Raw genomic sequence first — 14,934 nt, 5'->3', positions numbered from 1 at the left:
AAATCAATAAATAATTGACTTTATATTCCAATTTATTTTTATGCCCACTAAGTAAATTTATCTACCAAAATTGTGTTACTAAAACACTGTAATAAATTTAAATAGTAAATTCTCTCGTGTGTTAAGGTTGGAGTCGAATATTATTTAAGTTGAGATTATTTGATGTTAAAAAATTTAAAATATTATTTTTTAAATTTTTGTTATACAGATTTTCTTTAAAAATTTTACTAGGTTTTAATTTATATTCGCATAGCCGTTGGAGGGAGATAGTAAGTTCTAAGCGGACATGATTTTTACTGAACAGAAAATAGCTCAAAACACGTCCCAACAACACACTCTTCCCCAATAAAAACACAAAAAATATAACCTTAAGTTGTTATGGAAAAAAAATTATTGAACGAAAATTTTACCATGTCTAAAAATAAGTTATTAAACTGATAAACTAAATGTTAAGCTTTAATATTTATATAAAAGTGTATTAAATTAATTTGTATTTTCTAATATTTAGTTATAAAAATTTGTTTGAAAACTTTAGCACAAAATTGATATAAATATTAATTATTGGTTTTGTGTTAAAATTAATTATGCCATCTTATTTAAAAATCAATAAAATATTACAAATTTAATGGTGTTAAAATAAACCAAAGTCAATTAGTTACAATATCTAAAACTCTAATAATAATAATTATAATATGATAGATATAGTTATAGATCAAAATCTTATATCCAAAACTGTAAATTTACTAAATTGATTCAAATTACGAAATTTGTGACAATAAAAAGAAATACGCGATGTTAAAAAAACTATTAACCACATACTAATCTAAAAGCATAAAAGCTTGTTCAAACATGCAGAGAAAGAAGTCAAGTACAAATATGTAAGTAGATTTCAATAGTACACTTGTCCCAAATGTTGAAACGCCTGTTTGTGTAAGGCACAAATCTCTACATTTCAACAAAAAGAAATCTCGGGTTAGAATTTAGCAAACACAAACTCATATCTTAAGTATACGGAACTCCTACTTTGTACACAAAACTTTAAAATCAGATCGTCGCAAATTGACTGTAAACCTGATTAACACGGTAAACGATAAAATTGGCGATAAAAGTTTAGTAGTTAGTGACTCTTGATATTAATATTGCTTAAATCATGTGAAGAATAAACACTAAGTATTGTCAATACACTATTATCTTAATAGTTGCGAAATTTATTTACTTAAGCTAAAAATGATAACACAATAGATAAATTTGGCTTAAATGAAAGTTGTTTTTGTGTTGAATAAATGTGTTTATACTACATGGGTTCAAAGAAAAACTGGTTAAGACTTCTCATAAGACAAATATGCCTTGAATGAAAGTTTTCGTATAAATGTAGAAACTATGTACTTAAGGTTTACGACTTGGTGTTTTTATAGTACTTTGTAACCTGAGAAATATTATTTTGTATGTCTTGCGGTAGGTTTGAACATTGTTGAAAGTTTAAATTTTGTTAATATTTATAAAGATGTGAATAGAAATGCGCAAGACTAGCACAGTAATTTGAGATAATGACAGGCATAAACTTAAAAATAAGATTTATGTTGTCTTTTTTTAGTATGTCCAGGCTATTTTTTATGTTTAAAAATCACTGTTAAAAACCCGTAGCTAAACGTTTATATAACGTAAGGTGAATCATAGTTTTTAAATTTTTGCAATCAAGTTTTGTATAATTATTAAAAAAGCGTTTTTAAAATATCATTTAAGACAGTTCAATCTTCTCACAGGAATTATATGCTGCAACGGCATTTGCAGTTCGATATTAATTATTTAAATCGAATTTCTACATATGCATCGCCGCCTACATGGTGATTTGGGAATAACATGTGTGAACTGGTTTGAACACCCGCCTGTATGTCTGTGAATGTTGTCCTCTGTTTCGATGTCGTTTTTTTTCGCCATCATAAAATTTTCATGGGCATTTGATGCATTATTGGATTTGCTTATTATGCTTATTATAATACTCATTACATCTCGCATATCAGTGTGTGTTGTGTCAGGCAGTGTTTATTTTAAGGCAATGCTGTTGATTTTATTATCATAACAAAGTACTTGCAATTTAAACATCTACGGTAATTTGATTAATATAATCCAAGTGTAAATGCAAGCGAAGTTTAGAGCATTGTTTATTGAAAATCACTTTTAAGGTATAAAATTGGATTTAAGAAAAATGTTGTATTTTATAAAAAAAAATCAATATAAAAAAGAGATACGCAATCCGTATTAAAATATTTTGTAAATCATTGACACGTGTTGTTTTACATAATAAGAAGTATCGGCTTTTATTTTTATACTAAATATTACTAAGGAGAGGTATCCGATGCACGAGGCTGCCAAAAACAAATCACTAGCTGAAGCGGAATGAAATATATTTATTGATTTTTTAGACCGATTCTGTAGGTTAATGTTTGCAGATCACAAATACTAAATGGTACCAGTACAATGTATAGAAAATACCTAAACCATTTTGCTTAGGTTAGTAAGCTAAGAGATAGTGATTTGGCGATTATGGACGCAGTTACTATACCTACTCACGAACTGGCATTATATATTGCTATGCCAATAGTGTCATCAGTTGTAATATGCTGCTGTATTTGCTATTGCTATCAAAATCGGAAACTTTGTTTCGTAAAGGATCATGAAGACACTTTATTAATTGCAACTGATAAAAAAAGGTTAGCTAATACTATTTTACGTGTTTATTAAAATTTAAAACTTTGGTTACATGTTCAAAATTAATAAAATGTTTAAAGTTAGGCTTTTACGTTTACGTAACGTTTTTTTAGCATTTTTTTCAAAAAAGCTTATGTGTTATATGTTTTAAAGGTTTACTATCGATTTAAGCCAAAAAAGAAGAAAAAGTAATCAGAGTTCGGATAACGAAACTTCGTCACCCAGTTCCCCTACTCGAGGTATACTTGATTGTTATTACTTGGGTATGTTGTCTTGTAATGTTGGTTAATACAATATTTGCCACCAAAATTAAACCAATATTTACGATGGAAAAACATACGGAAAGCATGTATACACTACTGATAACTTACATGAAAAAATCTTAGCCTAACAAACCATTAAACAAAGAGATACACTATTTTAATTTTTATTTTATTTTTGATAGTTTTGTTTTTTATTTTTAAAAAATGAATAAAGTGAATTTATAAATAGATAAACATAAAAATAAATCTACCTGATCATTAGAAATTAATTTCGGGTATTAATTATTTATTAGGTTTGATATATATTTAAAAATAATTTTACTAAGGATTAAGGTTTGTGGTTTAGCATTACAAAACAGGTAAACACTAAAATAAATCTCTATGATCATTATACGTTTTTTGAAAAATTTATGAAGTTTAATAATACTCTAAAATGTTTTCACTTTGAATTAAAATTTGTAGTTCTTTTGCTGCAACTTAATAAGTACCTTCTACACTTTCAAAAATAATTTAATTATTTCTAAGTAACATTATATATTGTTTAAATTATAATGTGTTGAAAAATACGATTATACCTTCGTGTAGCATATGCAAAAGTAAAGTAAGCTATTGGCCTCGTTATTACTTATATATTAAAAGTTTAAACAGACCAACAGTTTAATGAACAGTATTTGTTTTGTTGTATTAAGAATGTCACTCTGAGCCTGAATTATTTGTTGAAAACCCAATCGTTCAACCAACAATGGCACACTATGCTCCAATCGGTCAATCATGTAGCAGTGGCTACTCTACTGGAAAACGTAGGCTACAACGCTACGAAACTGAAGGTAAAGCGTTAACTATATTAATAAATTATTCAAACGATTCACCATTATTTGACATTATTACTTACTTATAGTACTGGTCCAACTTACATACAGTGCAGTTTGAATTTAAGGTTTAGGTAGAAGAATTTGCGTTTAGGAGCTATACCAGCAAACTTGATTAAAAAAACTATTTAAAGACAGAGATTGGCATGTTCATATTTAGCTTAATAAATATTTTATACGTAAGTTTGTTTTGAAAAAAATAGATAAGCGGCCTAGTTTTAACCAAATTTTAAATGTTTAAATATTAATAGCTATGTGACGTAATTTAACAATAGTTTTCTCCCGTATTTTTGGTTTAGGTAAATACGATAGAAGACCTTCTGTGACGGTTAATGGCATGTTAGCATCGGAAAACAATCTAACGCTAAATCTGCAATCAATTGATCAGGTAAATTGCAATCACAGCAAAATTGAAACAATATATAAAAACAAAATCATTATTTTAAATTAAATATTTTATCGATCGCAGCCAAAAAAAAATATAATTGTTTATAGGCTATAATTAAATTAAACAAGGATATGTCTCTGCAAAGCAATATACCGTCTGATAGATTAACACCGTCTTTTTTCTAACAAGGATATGTCTCTGCAAAGCAATATACCGTCTGATAGATTAACACCGTCGGGATTAAGCCTCTCGGGTAAATTAACACCGATTGAAGAAAAGCCAGGTTCATTTTCAGGTAAAAAGATATGTCAATAAAATGCAAAAATGGAGATTTCATTAGTTTGTAACAGGCTTATATCATTTTTAATTTCGATTAAAAATTTAGCCACTACTATACTAAAGCAATTGTTGTATTTATATTAAATGTTCAAAAATACTTTAGTTCATAGTTATTGTATATTCTGTTTTAGCTTATTCGCCCATACATCGTACCTCCGCCGACAGCAACATGTCGGATGGTCTTATGATCAATCCACCTCCAGCGTCCGGACGCAGAAGGAGCTCAATGCAAAGTCCAATATTTCTAAACGACATAAATCCAAGATTATACAAGGTAGAGTAGTAAACATTTGAAATCTTTTTAAAAAAACTTATAGTGTGGGGTGATTACTCTATACTTGTTTCATAAATAATTACTTAGCATGTTAAGTATAAGAGAATTTATGTTCTTTTTTAGCTGCAAGCATCAAAAATGTCTAGTATCGGTTCAGATCCCGACGATGATTTACCGATGCTACATTTCTCCTTAAATTATAATACAGAACTTGAAGTTTTAAAGGTCAAAATTATACAGGTGAAAAATTATATGCAAACAGATCTATAATAGAAAATGAAATACCTAATCTATCTAAATCTCTCTACTTTCTCTTTACTTTATTCTTTTTTTCCTAGGCTAGAAATTTACAAAATCAAGATTTTAGTGGAACCAATGATCCCTATTGCACAGTGGCATTGGCTCCGGGTTCAAATCCAAGGAAGAGCAGAGTTCATCGAAGAACTTCTGATCCCGAATTTGAAGAATCTTTTTCATTCAGTGTTGCATCGGATGTATTGAAGGTTTTAGGAACTTTGTTTAGTTTATTAAAATTCCAATCAAAGGTTTTATTTTTTACTTTATATTTTATTAAAGGAGAAAACATTGCAAGTAAAAACTTATGATTTTGATCAATTTTCGCGCGACGAATGCATTGGAATAATGGAAATTAAACTGAAAGAAATCGACTTCATTATGACGTCACATATCGATTTATGGCGTCATATTAATTCACTTCCGCCAAACAAAACACGTGGCAACGATAAAGCGGTAAAAAACAATAAACAATACTAGTTAATGTACAACCAAAATATCGATTTTGAGTAGCAAAATTTAATACAAATACGAAAAACTATTCTTCAGTATTAACCTTAATTGGAAAGGCTTTAGGTTTTTAATTACTACTATACATTCACAAGGATAAAATTGTGTAGGTTGCTGGTAAACATGGCGACCTTATGATTTCTCTCTCGTACCTAAAAAGTGCAGAAAAACTCACGGTTGCAATTCAGAAGGCTCGAAACCTAAAGGATGCCCGCATGGGAATTCCAGGTTCATTTTAATTAAATATTAATAATTAGGTTGCCAAGCGTTTTTATTTTAAAATTAAATGACGGGATATTAATAGACTTATATGATATGGCGAGATCCAAAATAAATTAATAATGAAAACTACTTTTACGATATTTTTAATAACACCAATATTATTGATTTCAGATCCATATGTCAAAGTCTGTTTATACAAAGGCAGGCAACGCATTAAAAAGAAAAAGACTTCGATAAATCACAGCGAGTCCCATCCCGTGTTTAATCAGGCATTAATATTTAACGTACCACTCGAAGTTATACAAGCGTGCGACGCTAGTATGATTTGCTTTCTAGTGCATGACTTGAAATTTGGCGTTAACGAATACCTGGGGCAGTTGGAATTGGGGCCTGGTAATTATAGCATTTTATTAGAATTAAATTACCATATCGCCATAGTATAATATATGTACATGTGTGTTTAAAATCTTATCATTACTTAATCCCAAGAGATTTTTTAAGCGATTGAAATAGTCTTGGTTTTGTCTCTTTTAAAATTTGAATAGTTTTAGGCTAAATGGATAAATTTAGAAATTAACATGGTCGTAGTTAGAATTTAGGACATCTCTGAATAATAAATGAGTAGGAACTACAAATTTACAATTTTTAATATTTAGAGTGGGTGAAATTTAAATTGTTATTTAAAGTATAGTAATTTTAAGCACCTTTTAGTGTATGTTACTTTGTATTACTAAGAATTTATTTTAAAGGGCTTATTATTATTTTTGCGCAGACGTAGAAGATGCAAACGATCGCGCACATTGGAACGAAATGCTCGCTCAAACCTCAAATAAACCAGTCGCAAGGTGGCACTGTTTAAAACCGCCGCCAGATGTGGACTCGTTAGATCCAAGCGATCAAAATTCAGCTCCAAGGGAGCGAAGAACATCGTTGGGGGTAATAAAACTTGGTAAATTAAAACATCTGACAACGGCGTCGAGCCCAACGTTAAGAAGATCGATAACGTAGTATAGACTTTATATTGCTATATACTAAAGTCAAGAGTGTAGATATAGGTATGTGCTGTGCTTGAGGTGTCCTTCCATTCCGTGCATTTTGTTAGTTCGTAATATTGCGTTTAAATAAAAAGTGATTTGTCTTATAACCTAACATGAGTATAGAATATACTAGAATATCAGCATTAAAAATGTTTCGTATTATTTAGTCAAACAAAATTTAAACATACATTGCTATAAAAGTAAACTAAAGTTTTTGGTAAGATTTACCAACAACTTGATAGCTTTCTTTTTCATTTTTTTGTTTTGTTGAGGTTATTTCGTCTTTTAAATATATATTTTGGGCTATAGACCATTTTTTTGTTATCTTAAATTTTTACAATTATTTAACAAGCTGTAAAAAAGTTTTGTTTATTAGCACAAAAAAGTAAGTAAACGCTTATATTTTGTTTACATTCAAAGAAAAACAAAACAAAAAATATATATATTTATACTTCAAAAGTTAAAGTGTTTAGATCTTTACCCAAGCCTTTAAAAACTAACCTAAAAACCGATATAATTTTAAATATTCCAATTCGATTTTTAACAATAAAAATTAGTTAGATTACCAGTAGGCGCAAAAATGCTGAAAAAAACGAGCGATTTAAGAATAAAAAGGGGGTTAAGACTAAATATATACATGAAGATTAAAGCGCCACTACGACAAAAAAGTCGCCACCAATTTTTTACTAAAACTATTTGCCCCCCTTCTTCTTTCTTGGTCGACTTCGACCCTTCTTCATTTTCGAATCAATAATCGCCTGAGATCGACGTTTCAGATCGGCGCGAGTGGGGGCTGAGTTGTCGTCATCTCCGCTCTCTTCATCGTCTGTGACATCATACATTAGTTTTATTATGATATTTTTTTAACAACATAAAATACTACCTAACCTAAATTTATACAGTTTACTAAGTGTGGTTTATTTAAATTAAAAAAAGTTTTAAAGGCTGACCTTCATAAGCGTCGTGTTTTTGGGTGGCCGGTAGTGGAATTCTCACGTTGTAAGAAGGTAACTTGTTTTCAATACTTGAATGGAACTGAATTTAAAACAAATTAGGTTTGTCGTAAGTTAAGCGTGAAAAATTTAAGCTATTATTGTTTTATTAAAAAAAGATTAGAAGGCAATAAAAAATAAGAAGAAATTTAACAAAAAAGGGTTACACTTGGAAAAATTAAAATTACCTCTTCCTCTTCCATTTGTCGGAGGATTTCAATCAGTTCTCTGCCATCAAGATCCTCCAGAAGTTTAAGAAGTTTTTCCTCTGAGACAGAAAGAAGATCGAGAACAAACTCGTCGGAGGAGGGAGAAAGATGAGCAGTCGGAACATGGCTCTTCATCTGCAACAAAAAATAAAACTTATATTTTTTGAAATAATTTATAAAAGTTATTGCTTAATATTAAAAAGTTTATACCATCTTTAAGTGTTGTAGTTTATCAGCAAGATGTTCGACTCCAGCTTTTACGCTTACAAGCACATGACTCGCTCTTTCCAACTTGTCGGCTGCCTCATCTCTTCTCTGTTCTTGCTCGTTCAAATGTTGTTCAAATTCTTCCAACATTCTCTGTCCACTTTTTTACATAAAATTGCATTTTAATCATATACAATACTGTGTGTTTGTACTTTGGTATTATAGAAACTTGTACCAACCCAATTCGTGTAATAAAATGTTTTACATACCTCGATAGTTTAGCCTCTCCAGAGTATTTCATTTCCTCAAATTCTTGTTGCAATTTCAACTTCTCTTCTTGTAATCTCTGCAACTGTTTGAGGTTATCCTGTTTGAGATCATCAAGGTGATGTTGTGTGTCTCCCTGGGTCCTAAATCTTTCCACAACCTCCTAGAAAATCAAAACTTTTTGTTTAAAAACAGTGTGCTGCGTTGTTCAGTAAAACATGATGTTAAATTTTTATGTACTTTATATTAGTATAGGCAAAAACTTTTTATGTATTTTGTATATATATTATGTATTTTGTATATATACTCTCTATTTTAGAGTAGACAAAAAACAATATCTAATTTGTAATCTAGAATAAAATTGATGACCTGGGTTCCAGACACTCCAGTAGCCTCCTTGATTCTCAGGAATGCTTCTTCATAAGATGTGATCTTCCTTTCTTGTTCTTCTTCACTGAGCAGTGGTTTGGTTCCCTCTTGGCCAAGCTCTTGTTCTTGCAATGCAGCTCTCTGCAACTTTATATAACATCATTTTATGACTAGGTTACATTTACTCTTTTTATCACTAAACGATTTCTCGGTTTAATTATTTTAAGCACTTACTCTTCTTTCTACTCTCTCATGGTGAGCCTTCTTCTCTTCTGCCTGAGTTTTAAGTTGATCCAGAGAAATTTCCCTTTCTTTTCTTTCCCTAAAAATTATTAATATTAGATTAACCAAACAAAAAAAACAATTTATTAAAATAAAAAAAAATAATATGTGCTTACCTGTAAACTATTTCCTCATGACGAGCAAGTTCTTCCTTGGCGTCATCTCTAGCCACTTGTGCATCAGTGTACATCAGTTGAACATCAAGAAGTTCTTGGCGAGTCTTCAAAATATCTGCTTCTTGTTGGTCAAGTTGATTATGAAAAGTTAAACTTTCCTACAATGAAAAGTATCTTTGCATTTCAGACTGAAATACTTAAATGTATATTAGTTAAATGATTTTGAATTGCAATAGAAAATCTATCATAACCTACTTGTTGTAAATGAGCTTTAATTTTTTCATAGACTTTGCTTATATGTTCCGCCTCTTGGCACTTTAGTCTAGCTTTGTCTAAACGATTTTCCAATTGCCTGAGATGCTGTGAAACAAAAAAATAAATTTATCAGAAAGCACTGTAATAAATTATACAACCCAAACCTAAAAATGGATATAATGTTTTTTTAATACCTTTTGTTATAAGTTATTTTGAAATTTTTTATAATTTGTTATATTACCTGAGCAGCATCACTTTCTCCCTTATCCATTTCTACAGCAGCTGATGCATCTTTAAGCATCTGTGCATGTTGCGTCTCAAGCTCAGCTACTTTCTTGCGGTATCCATCAGTGGTGGAGCGTAACGCATTTAATCTTTTTTTGTTGTCACACACCTAAAAAGAAATCTTAGCTATCGATTGTTTTTAACAAAAAAAATGACAAAACAAAAATAAGAAAACTGTAAAAGTTGAACCTTTTGATCAACAACTGATAGTGCCATTTTTCCAGTCTTATTTCTGAGTGCAGCTCTTTCAACATGGCGTCCATGAAAAGCTTGATCTATAACTCTATCATCTCCCTGTCAAGTAAAATAGATTTGATAGTTACAAAAAAATGTAACCTTTGCATAATAGAAAAAAATATAAAGCAGTATAAATTTAATTATCATTAGAGTAAACTTACAGCTAAAACATCTGCCAAATCCTTGTGAAGACTTTTGTTCTCAGTACGCATCCGAGAGATGATGTCTCGGTTTTTCTTAATTGACCATTGTGAGCTTTCATAATAAGCTTTTCTATCGCCCTCTGTTGGCAAAATGATAATGAATAAGCTATTTATGCAGCAGTTAAAGTATTTAGTCAAAATACAAATTTTTAAAAAGTCAAAATTAAAAATATCATATGCAGATTATAGCAAACCTAAAAGTTGAATTTTCTTAGTAATTTCAGTTATTTGTTCCTGAATTGGAGGCTTATGCATTTCCGTAGAAACAGGCATTGTGCTGTTTATACAATCACAGCAACTTAGTTAAAATTCGAAGCCTCTAAAAAATATATATTTTTAAATATATGTACAAAGTTTTTTCAGGACAAAATACTAAAGCGTGAAATATTCTTTTTTTAAAGCATTTGTCTTTTGCTTCAGATACTAAAAAATACTAAACGCAGTTAGTTGTTTGTTGCTACGCGACTGTCAGCCTACGTAATTGCGTGTTGCCACTTTATTTACCAAACTAAACAAAAATTTGAATTTATTAAAATCATTCTTAAAAATTTCCATAAATATTATTTTTTCAAAACTTGTTTATTTTATTTTTATTTAAATTTAATTATTCAAACGTCAAATAGATGTAAAAGCATTGATGCGCGTCAAGAGAACGTTACTAAGCAACCACACACGACGCCAAAATTATTTTTAACAAGATTGAAAAAGTATTATATCAGCTCAACGCTTTTTTTTAGGTAGTAAAAATAAAAGCTGTTGTATAACCGACTTTTTACTTAAAAGTTATTTATTGTTTTATTCACAGAATGGCTAGGTTAAAAAGCTAGCTTACTGCCGCATTAGATTAGGAATTTTTATCCGCAAGTCATAATACAGTCTGACAGTTCATCACGTAAAATTTATTGTACCAAATTGTATGTTTGTTGGAAAAAGTAAACGCCGTTTATTTTAAACGAAACAAATTTTAAGAAGCAACCAAAGCCAAAAGAATAATTTATAAGCTAACCTATCTCATATCTTGAAAAAAATGGCAACTGGAACATGGGCAACACTACCGTTGGCTACAGCAACAATAGGCCCTGATTGCTGGCGAGATGCAACTGTAAAAAACATAAAAGTTTCACAAAATGTAATACAAAAAAGCGACAAGGGCACCGACTTGGGAAGACAACTAGATCCACTTCCAACTCTAAGAGATAACTCAGTACAACAAAGCAACTCAAAAGTGCATAGCTACGTTCGTTTGACAAGATTAGTTGTTGTAAAACTTCGGGATAATCTGTTGGACACGAATGAAGAAATTAAGTCATTAATAAGGGGAAAGGAAGCTTTGGAGAAAACGCTTGAGCATATTAGGAAGGACATCTTACTTAATAAGCAAAGTGTTTTTGTGCGAACTTCCAGACCTTCAAGGGAAAAAGTAAGTGAATTATTTTAAGTATTTAAAAAAATAAATATATTTTAATGTTTTGTAGTTAAAGTGTTTTTTGCATTTATAAATACACCTGTTGTTGCACTACCAACGTATTGAACGCAAATAAAACTTTGTTAATAATTACCAAGCCACATATACATAATTTTTTAAGTATAATTTACGTCAATGACGTAAACTATATATCACTTTTAAACGCTAAACCTTTATTTGAAACTTTTATAACGTGTATTGTGCAAACTTATTTAAGCCAAAGTCAGTTGTGGTCACAAAAAAAAACACAAAAACGTTTATTTATTTTGAAAATAATTAAATTTAAAACCCCTGGATTGGTGTTATTTAAAAACGTATTGACATATATTATGTTAGCCAAAAGTAGTTTTATTTGGTCTGGTATGTATAGCGTTTTCAATTACATGTTTTTTTGTTGATTTAAAATGATAATGTATTGTGTTTAGCTTTAACGGTCATATTATCCGAGTGGTTTTATTGTTTTAGGTCTTTTACTTTAAAAAAGAATCTTTTAGAGGTCATTCTTTTTCCGTCAGGTTGATTTATAAAAATGGATTGATATTTATTCGTTTTAATTACCTATTTAAAAAACAGGCATTCAATTTTATGATTTATATTTTGAAGGCATTGGATGGAGCGGATAATTTGTTAAACACTGAACGATTAACATTATTACGAATTAAAAGAACGTTAGAAGGGGAGCTACGGGCTACACAAAAACAATTACAAGTAAACATGAAACAAATTTTGTATTTAAAATAAATTGAAATCGACTATACCTATGCATTTATTTAGTGAACAGATGAGTTTTAACGTAAAACATATTATTTAAGGTGCTAGCAAGAGCTCGAAAACGACTCTCAGATACTCTACAAGAACGCAATCGCGTGTTAGATCTCGTCACGCATGCAGTGTCGTCAGCAAGACCAGCATCTGGCCGTACCTCAATCCCACCCCAAAATACGTCTGGTCGCAACTCTACAGGGTAATAAATCGTTACTTTGTTAAGTATCTGTTACCAGCCACTAATCCACGCTAGTCGCATCGAAAGGCAGCACTTGACTTCAACTTGATAATGCGGTTTTCGTTTTGTCTTTGAAATCAGCCACGCTGTATTCGCACGCCTCTTAATTTGGGGCACTCGAAACTAAGCCTATGTTTTAGCTTTGTCTATTCGGCAAAGACAAGTTGTCAGTTTAGGAATTACTTAAATAAAATAACATTAAATTGTGTTTTATTTTTGTAGTATCGTGTACGAACCGCCGGAAACACCAGAGCCAGATCCTATTGGTCCGTATACTCCGGAAGCTGCGGAAGCTGTCCAATCAGCATCCGAAGCTCGACAAAGCTCTGCAGCTTTGCGAAGAGAAATTAGAGATGTTATTGATAGGTAAAAATTTAGAATAGTCTACCAATTAAACAATTCTTTTTTTTCCTTTAACGCTTTTGTTAGTAAAAATTTTATCAATTTAACACGAATAATGGCCCAGGTTTAATGTTAAAAAACAAACATTCTTTTATCAACCCTTTAAAGGCTCGTTAAATTTAATTTATTTGCAGATGCCAGTCGGAACAAAAGATGGCTCACATGACTGTCAACAATGGAATGACGCAGAAAATTGCTGAAACAGTAACTCTGACGGTAAATATTAAAAAACGTCGTTATATATGATAGAATAAATGCGAAAACTTTTAACTTTTAAGTTAAATCATCCCACCAATTTTATGTTGTTTTACTAGAAACTTATTTTATTAAAATACCCAGAAAAGTTGTTTGTGGTTGTAATAAACTTTTAATGTACATTTATTAACTTAATTCAGCAACACTTGCAAGTCAATAATGGTGAAAATCGCGCTGCCATACATCGTTCACAACGTCATTATGACCAGACTGAACGGGCTCAAGGTTACACTTTGGGTCCTGTTAACTATAATGATTTAACAACACGAGAGCGACTGAACAGACCACTTGTTAAAATATATCAACGACACCCGGGAACTCAACTTCCCGAAGCACATAATTTAATTGAGGTAACAGTTTTTGTTTTAGAAGTTTTTGCAAAACTATTTTTAGATTTTGGTATAACGGAGTTAAATATATTTTAATTAACGTTTTTCAACTTTCTTTAAATGAAAAATAGGGAAACGTCGGACTTTCTGAGTCGTTAAGAGCAACTAGTCGTAATGTTGCTCTTCTTCATTTGGCTCGACTCAGACTCGGAGACGACATTAGAGATAAAAGGGTGGCATCCAGCATCGACAGTGCCATTGTGCGTCTACGACGTCGCCGAAGTAACTACCGTTGGGTAATGGAGGGAAATAATGTCAACCTCTAAATCAGTCCGAAACAAAACATATAAATAACTAATAAAAAACATTTGCAACTTTGCATTACAATTCAACTGATTATTTTAAATACCTATTTTAGTAATATTTAAATGCCCTAATTTTGTATTGCATGTGCTTTTGTGTAGCCTACTATTTATATAAGAATACTAGAAAATGTGTTTAAAATAACTTACATACACTGCGTTTTACCTAAAGAGATTTTTATCAACAGGGTTGCTATCTGTTTAAACTTTGCCAAATTCTTAGTTAGATCAATTAAATTAGTGTAGCCTGTAAAATATTTTATATACGTTCTTTAAAGTTCCTGCACCTACAACTAATATTGAAATGCCTAGATTGTTTTGAATCTGTTCTGCCTAAACTGTCTTGTTATTAATCTCACTATTTATTAGTGTTGTGCACTAATTTGTGTAGTTGTTTAATTTTTGTGTGAAAAATTATTATTTAATTTAAAATGATGAATAAGATGTGTCACGTAATAAAGTTTTTAGCACTTAAATAGTTAAGGTATTTTGGTCGTACTAGGATTTAAATTACGTGAGCTATTTATGATTTAAACGTTGGGATTTTATTTGATAAATGCGTTTACGTTAGCTTTGTAATGTAAAGCTTAGTTTATTACTTCTAAAGTTTTTTAAAGATAAAATTAACATCAAGACAATATGCAAAATTCAGAGCATTTTATCAGTAAAAGTTTCATAACATTTGAATATGTGTTTCTCCAACGCATGTTTTCGCTAGCCACAATAACAACATTTTCCGTTCCTTTATTTTCCGGTCCCTTCATTTTCCGTTCCTTCATTTTCCGGTTCCT

The 14,934-nt window shown here is 30.6% G+C and overlaps 3 protein-coding genes across 3 annotated transcripts; 2 read left to right on the top strand and 1 right to left on the bottom strand.

The window, feature by feature from the left end:
• Nucleotides 1-2,431: 2,431 nt before the first annotated feature.
• Nucleotides 2,432-7,083, top strand: LOC145743206 (synaptotagmin-5-like). Its single transcript, XM_082561121.1, has 12 exons — nt 2,432-2,711; nt 2,863-2,948; nt 3,662-3,799; nt 4,141-4,229; nt 4,419-4,524; nt 4,700-4,842; nt 4,966-5,082; nt 5,181-5,345; nt 5,419-5,592; nt 5,757-5,874; nt 6,040-6,261; nt 6,641-7,083. The coding sequence occupies exons 1-12, from the start codon at nt 2,545-2,547 to the stop codon at nt 6,874-6,876; spliced, it is 1,761 nt and encodes a 586-aa protein (XP_082417247.1). The 5' UTR covers nt 2,432-2,544; the 3' UTR covers nt 6,877-7,083.
• Nucleotides 7,084-7,254: 171 nt separating this feature from the next.
• Nucleotides 7,255-10,742, bottom strand: LOC145742001 (outer dynein arm-docking complex subunit 3-like). The gene is made up of 13 exons (XM_082559727.1): nt 10,522-10,742; nt 10,286-10,407; nt 10,077-10,181; nt 9,844-9,996; nt 9,603-9,707; nt 9,348-9,505; nt 9,184-9,271; nt 8,950-9,096; nt 8,583-8,743; nt 8,317-8,473; nt 8,086-8,241; nt 7,856-7,940; nt 7,255-7,731 (listed from the first exon to the last, which is right to left on the bottom strand). Exons 1-13 carry the CDS (start codon nt 10,598-10,600, stop codon nt 7,598-7,600), a joined length of 1,650 nt encoding a protein of 549 aa, XP_082415853.1. The 5' UTR covers nt 10,601-10,742; the 3' UTR covers nt 7,255-7,597.
• Nucleotides 10,743-11,136: 394 nt separating this feature from the next.
• Nucleotides 11,137-14,613, top strand: LOC145742176 (tektin-like protein 1). The gene is made up of 7 exons (XM_082559955.1): nt 11,137-11,747; nt 12,396-12,500; nt 12,605-12,756; nt 13,018-13,161; nt 13,332-13,413; nt 13,593-13,802; nt 13,913-14,613. Exons 1-7 carry the CDS (start codon nt 11,355-11,357, stop codon nt 14,105-14,107), a joined length of 1,281 nt encoding a protein of 426 aa, XP_082416081.1. The 5' UTR covers nt 11,137-11,354; the 3' UTR covers nt 14,108-14,613.
• The last annotated feature ends 321 nt before the right edge of the window (nt 14,614-14,934 follow it).

The sequence above is a fragment of the Corella eumyota genome, chromosome 2, assembly GCF_963082875.1.
Source record: "Corella eumyota chromosome 2, kaCorEumy4.1, whole genome shotgun sequence".
NCBI classification, from domain to species: domain Eukaryota; kingdom Metazoa; phylum Chordata; class Ascidiacea; order Phlebobranchia; family Corellidae; genus Corella; species Corella eumyota.
The sequence above is the reverse complement of the archived record's forward strand: the minus strand, read 5'-3'. Positions and strand labels throughout refer to the sequence as shown.

Bases quoted from the DNA above. Each gene is read 5' to 3' on its own strand.
- LOC145743206 (XM_082561121.1), top strand. From the start codon at position 2,545: ATGGACGCAGTTACTATACCTACTCACGAACTGGCATTATATATTGCT. The intron at 4,230-4,418 runs GTAAATTGCAAT...TTTTCTAACAAG, and splicing joins ATCTGCAATCAATTGATCAG to GATATGTCTCTGCAAAGCAA. The intron at 5,346-5,418 runs GTTTTAGGAACT...ATTTTATTAAAG, and splicing joins TTGCATCGGATGTATTGAAG to GAGAAAACATTGCAAGTAAA.
- LOC145742001 (XM_082559727.1), bottom strand. From the start codon at position 10,600: ATGCCTGTTTCTACGGAAATGCATAAGCCTCCAATTCAGGAACAAATA. The intron at 9,708-9,843 runs GTAATATAACAA...TTTGTTTCACAG, and splicing joins GAGAAAGTGATGCTGCTCAG to CATCTCAGGCAATTGGAAAA. The intron at 8,242-8,316 runs GTATAAACTTTT...TTTTTGTTGCAG, and splicing joins AACTACAACACTTAAAGATG to ATGAAGAGCCATGTTCCGAC.
- LOC145742176 (XM_082559955.1), top strand. From the start codon at position 11,355: ATGGCAACTGGAACATGGGCAACACTACCGTTGGCTACAGCAACAATA. The intron at 13,414-13,592 runs GTAAATATTAAA...AACTTAATTCAG, and splicing joins CTGAAACAGTAACTCTGACG to CAACACTTGCAAGTCAATAA. The intron at 13,803-13,912 runs GTAACAGTTTTT...AATGAAAAATAG, and splicing joins AAGCACATAATTTAATTGAG to GGAAACGTCGGACTTTCTGA.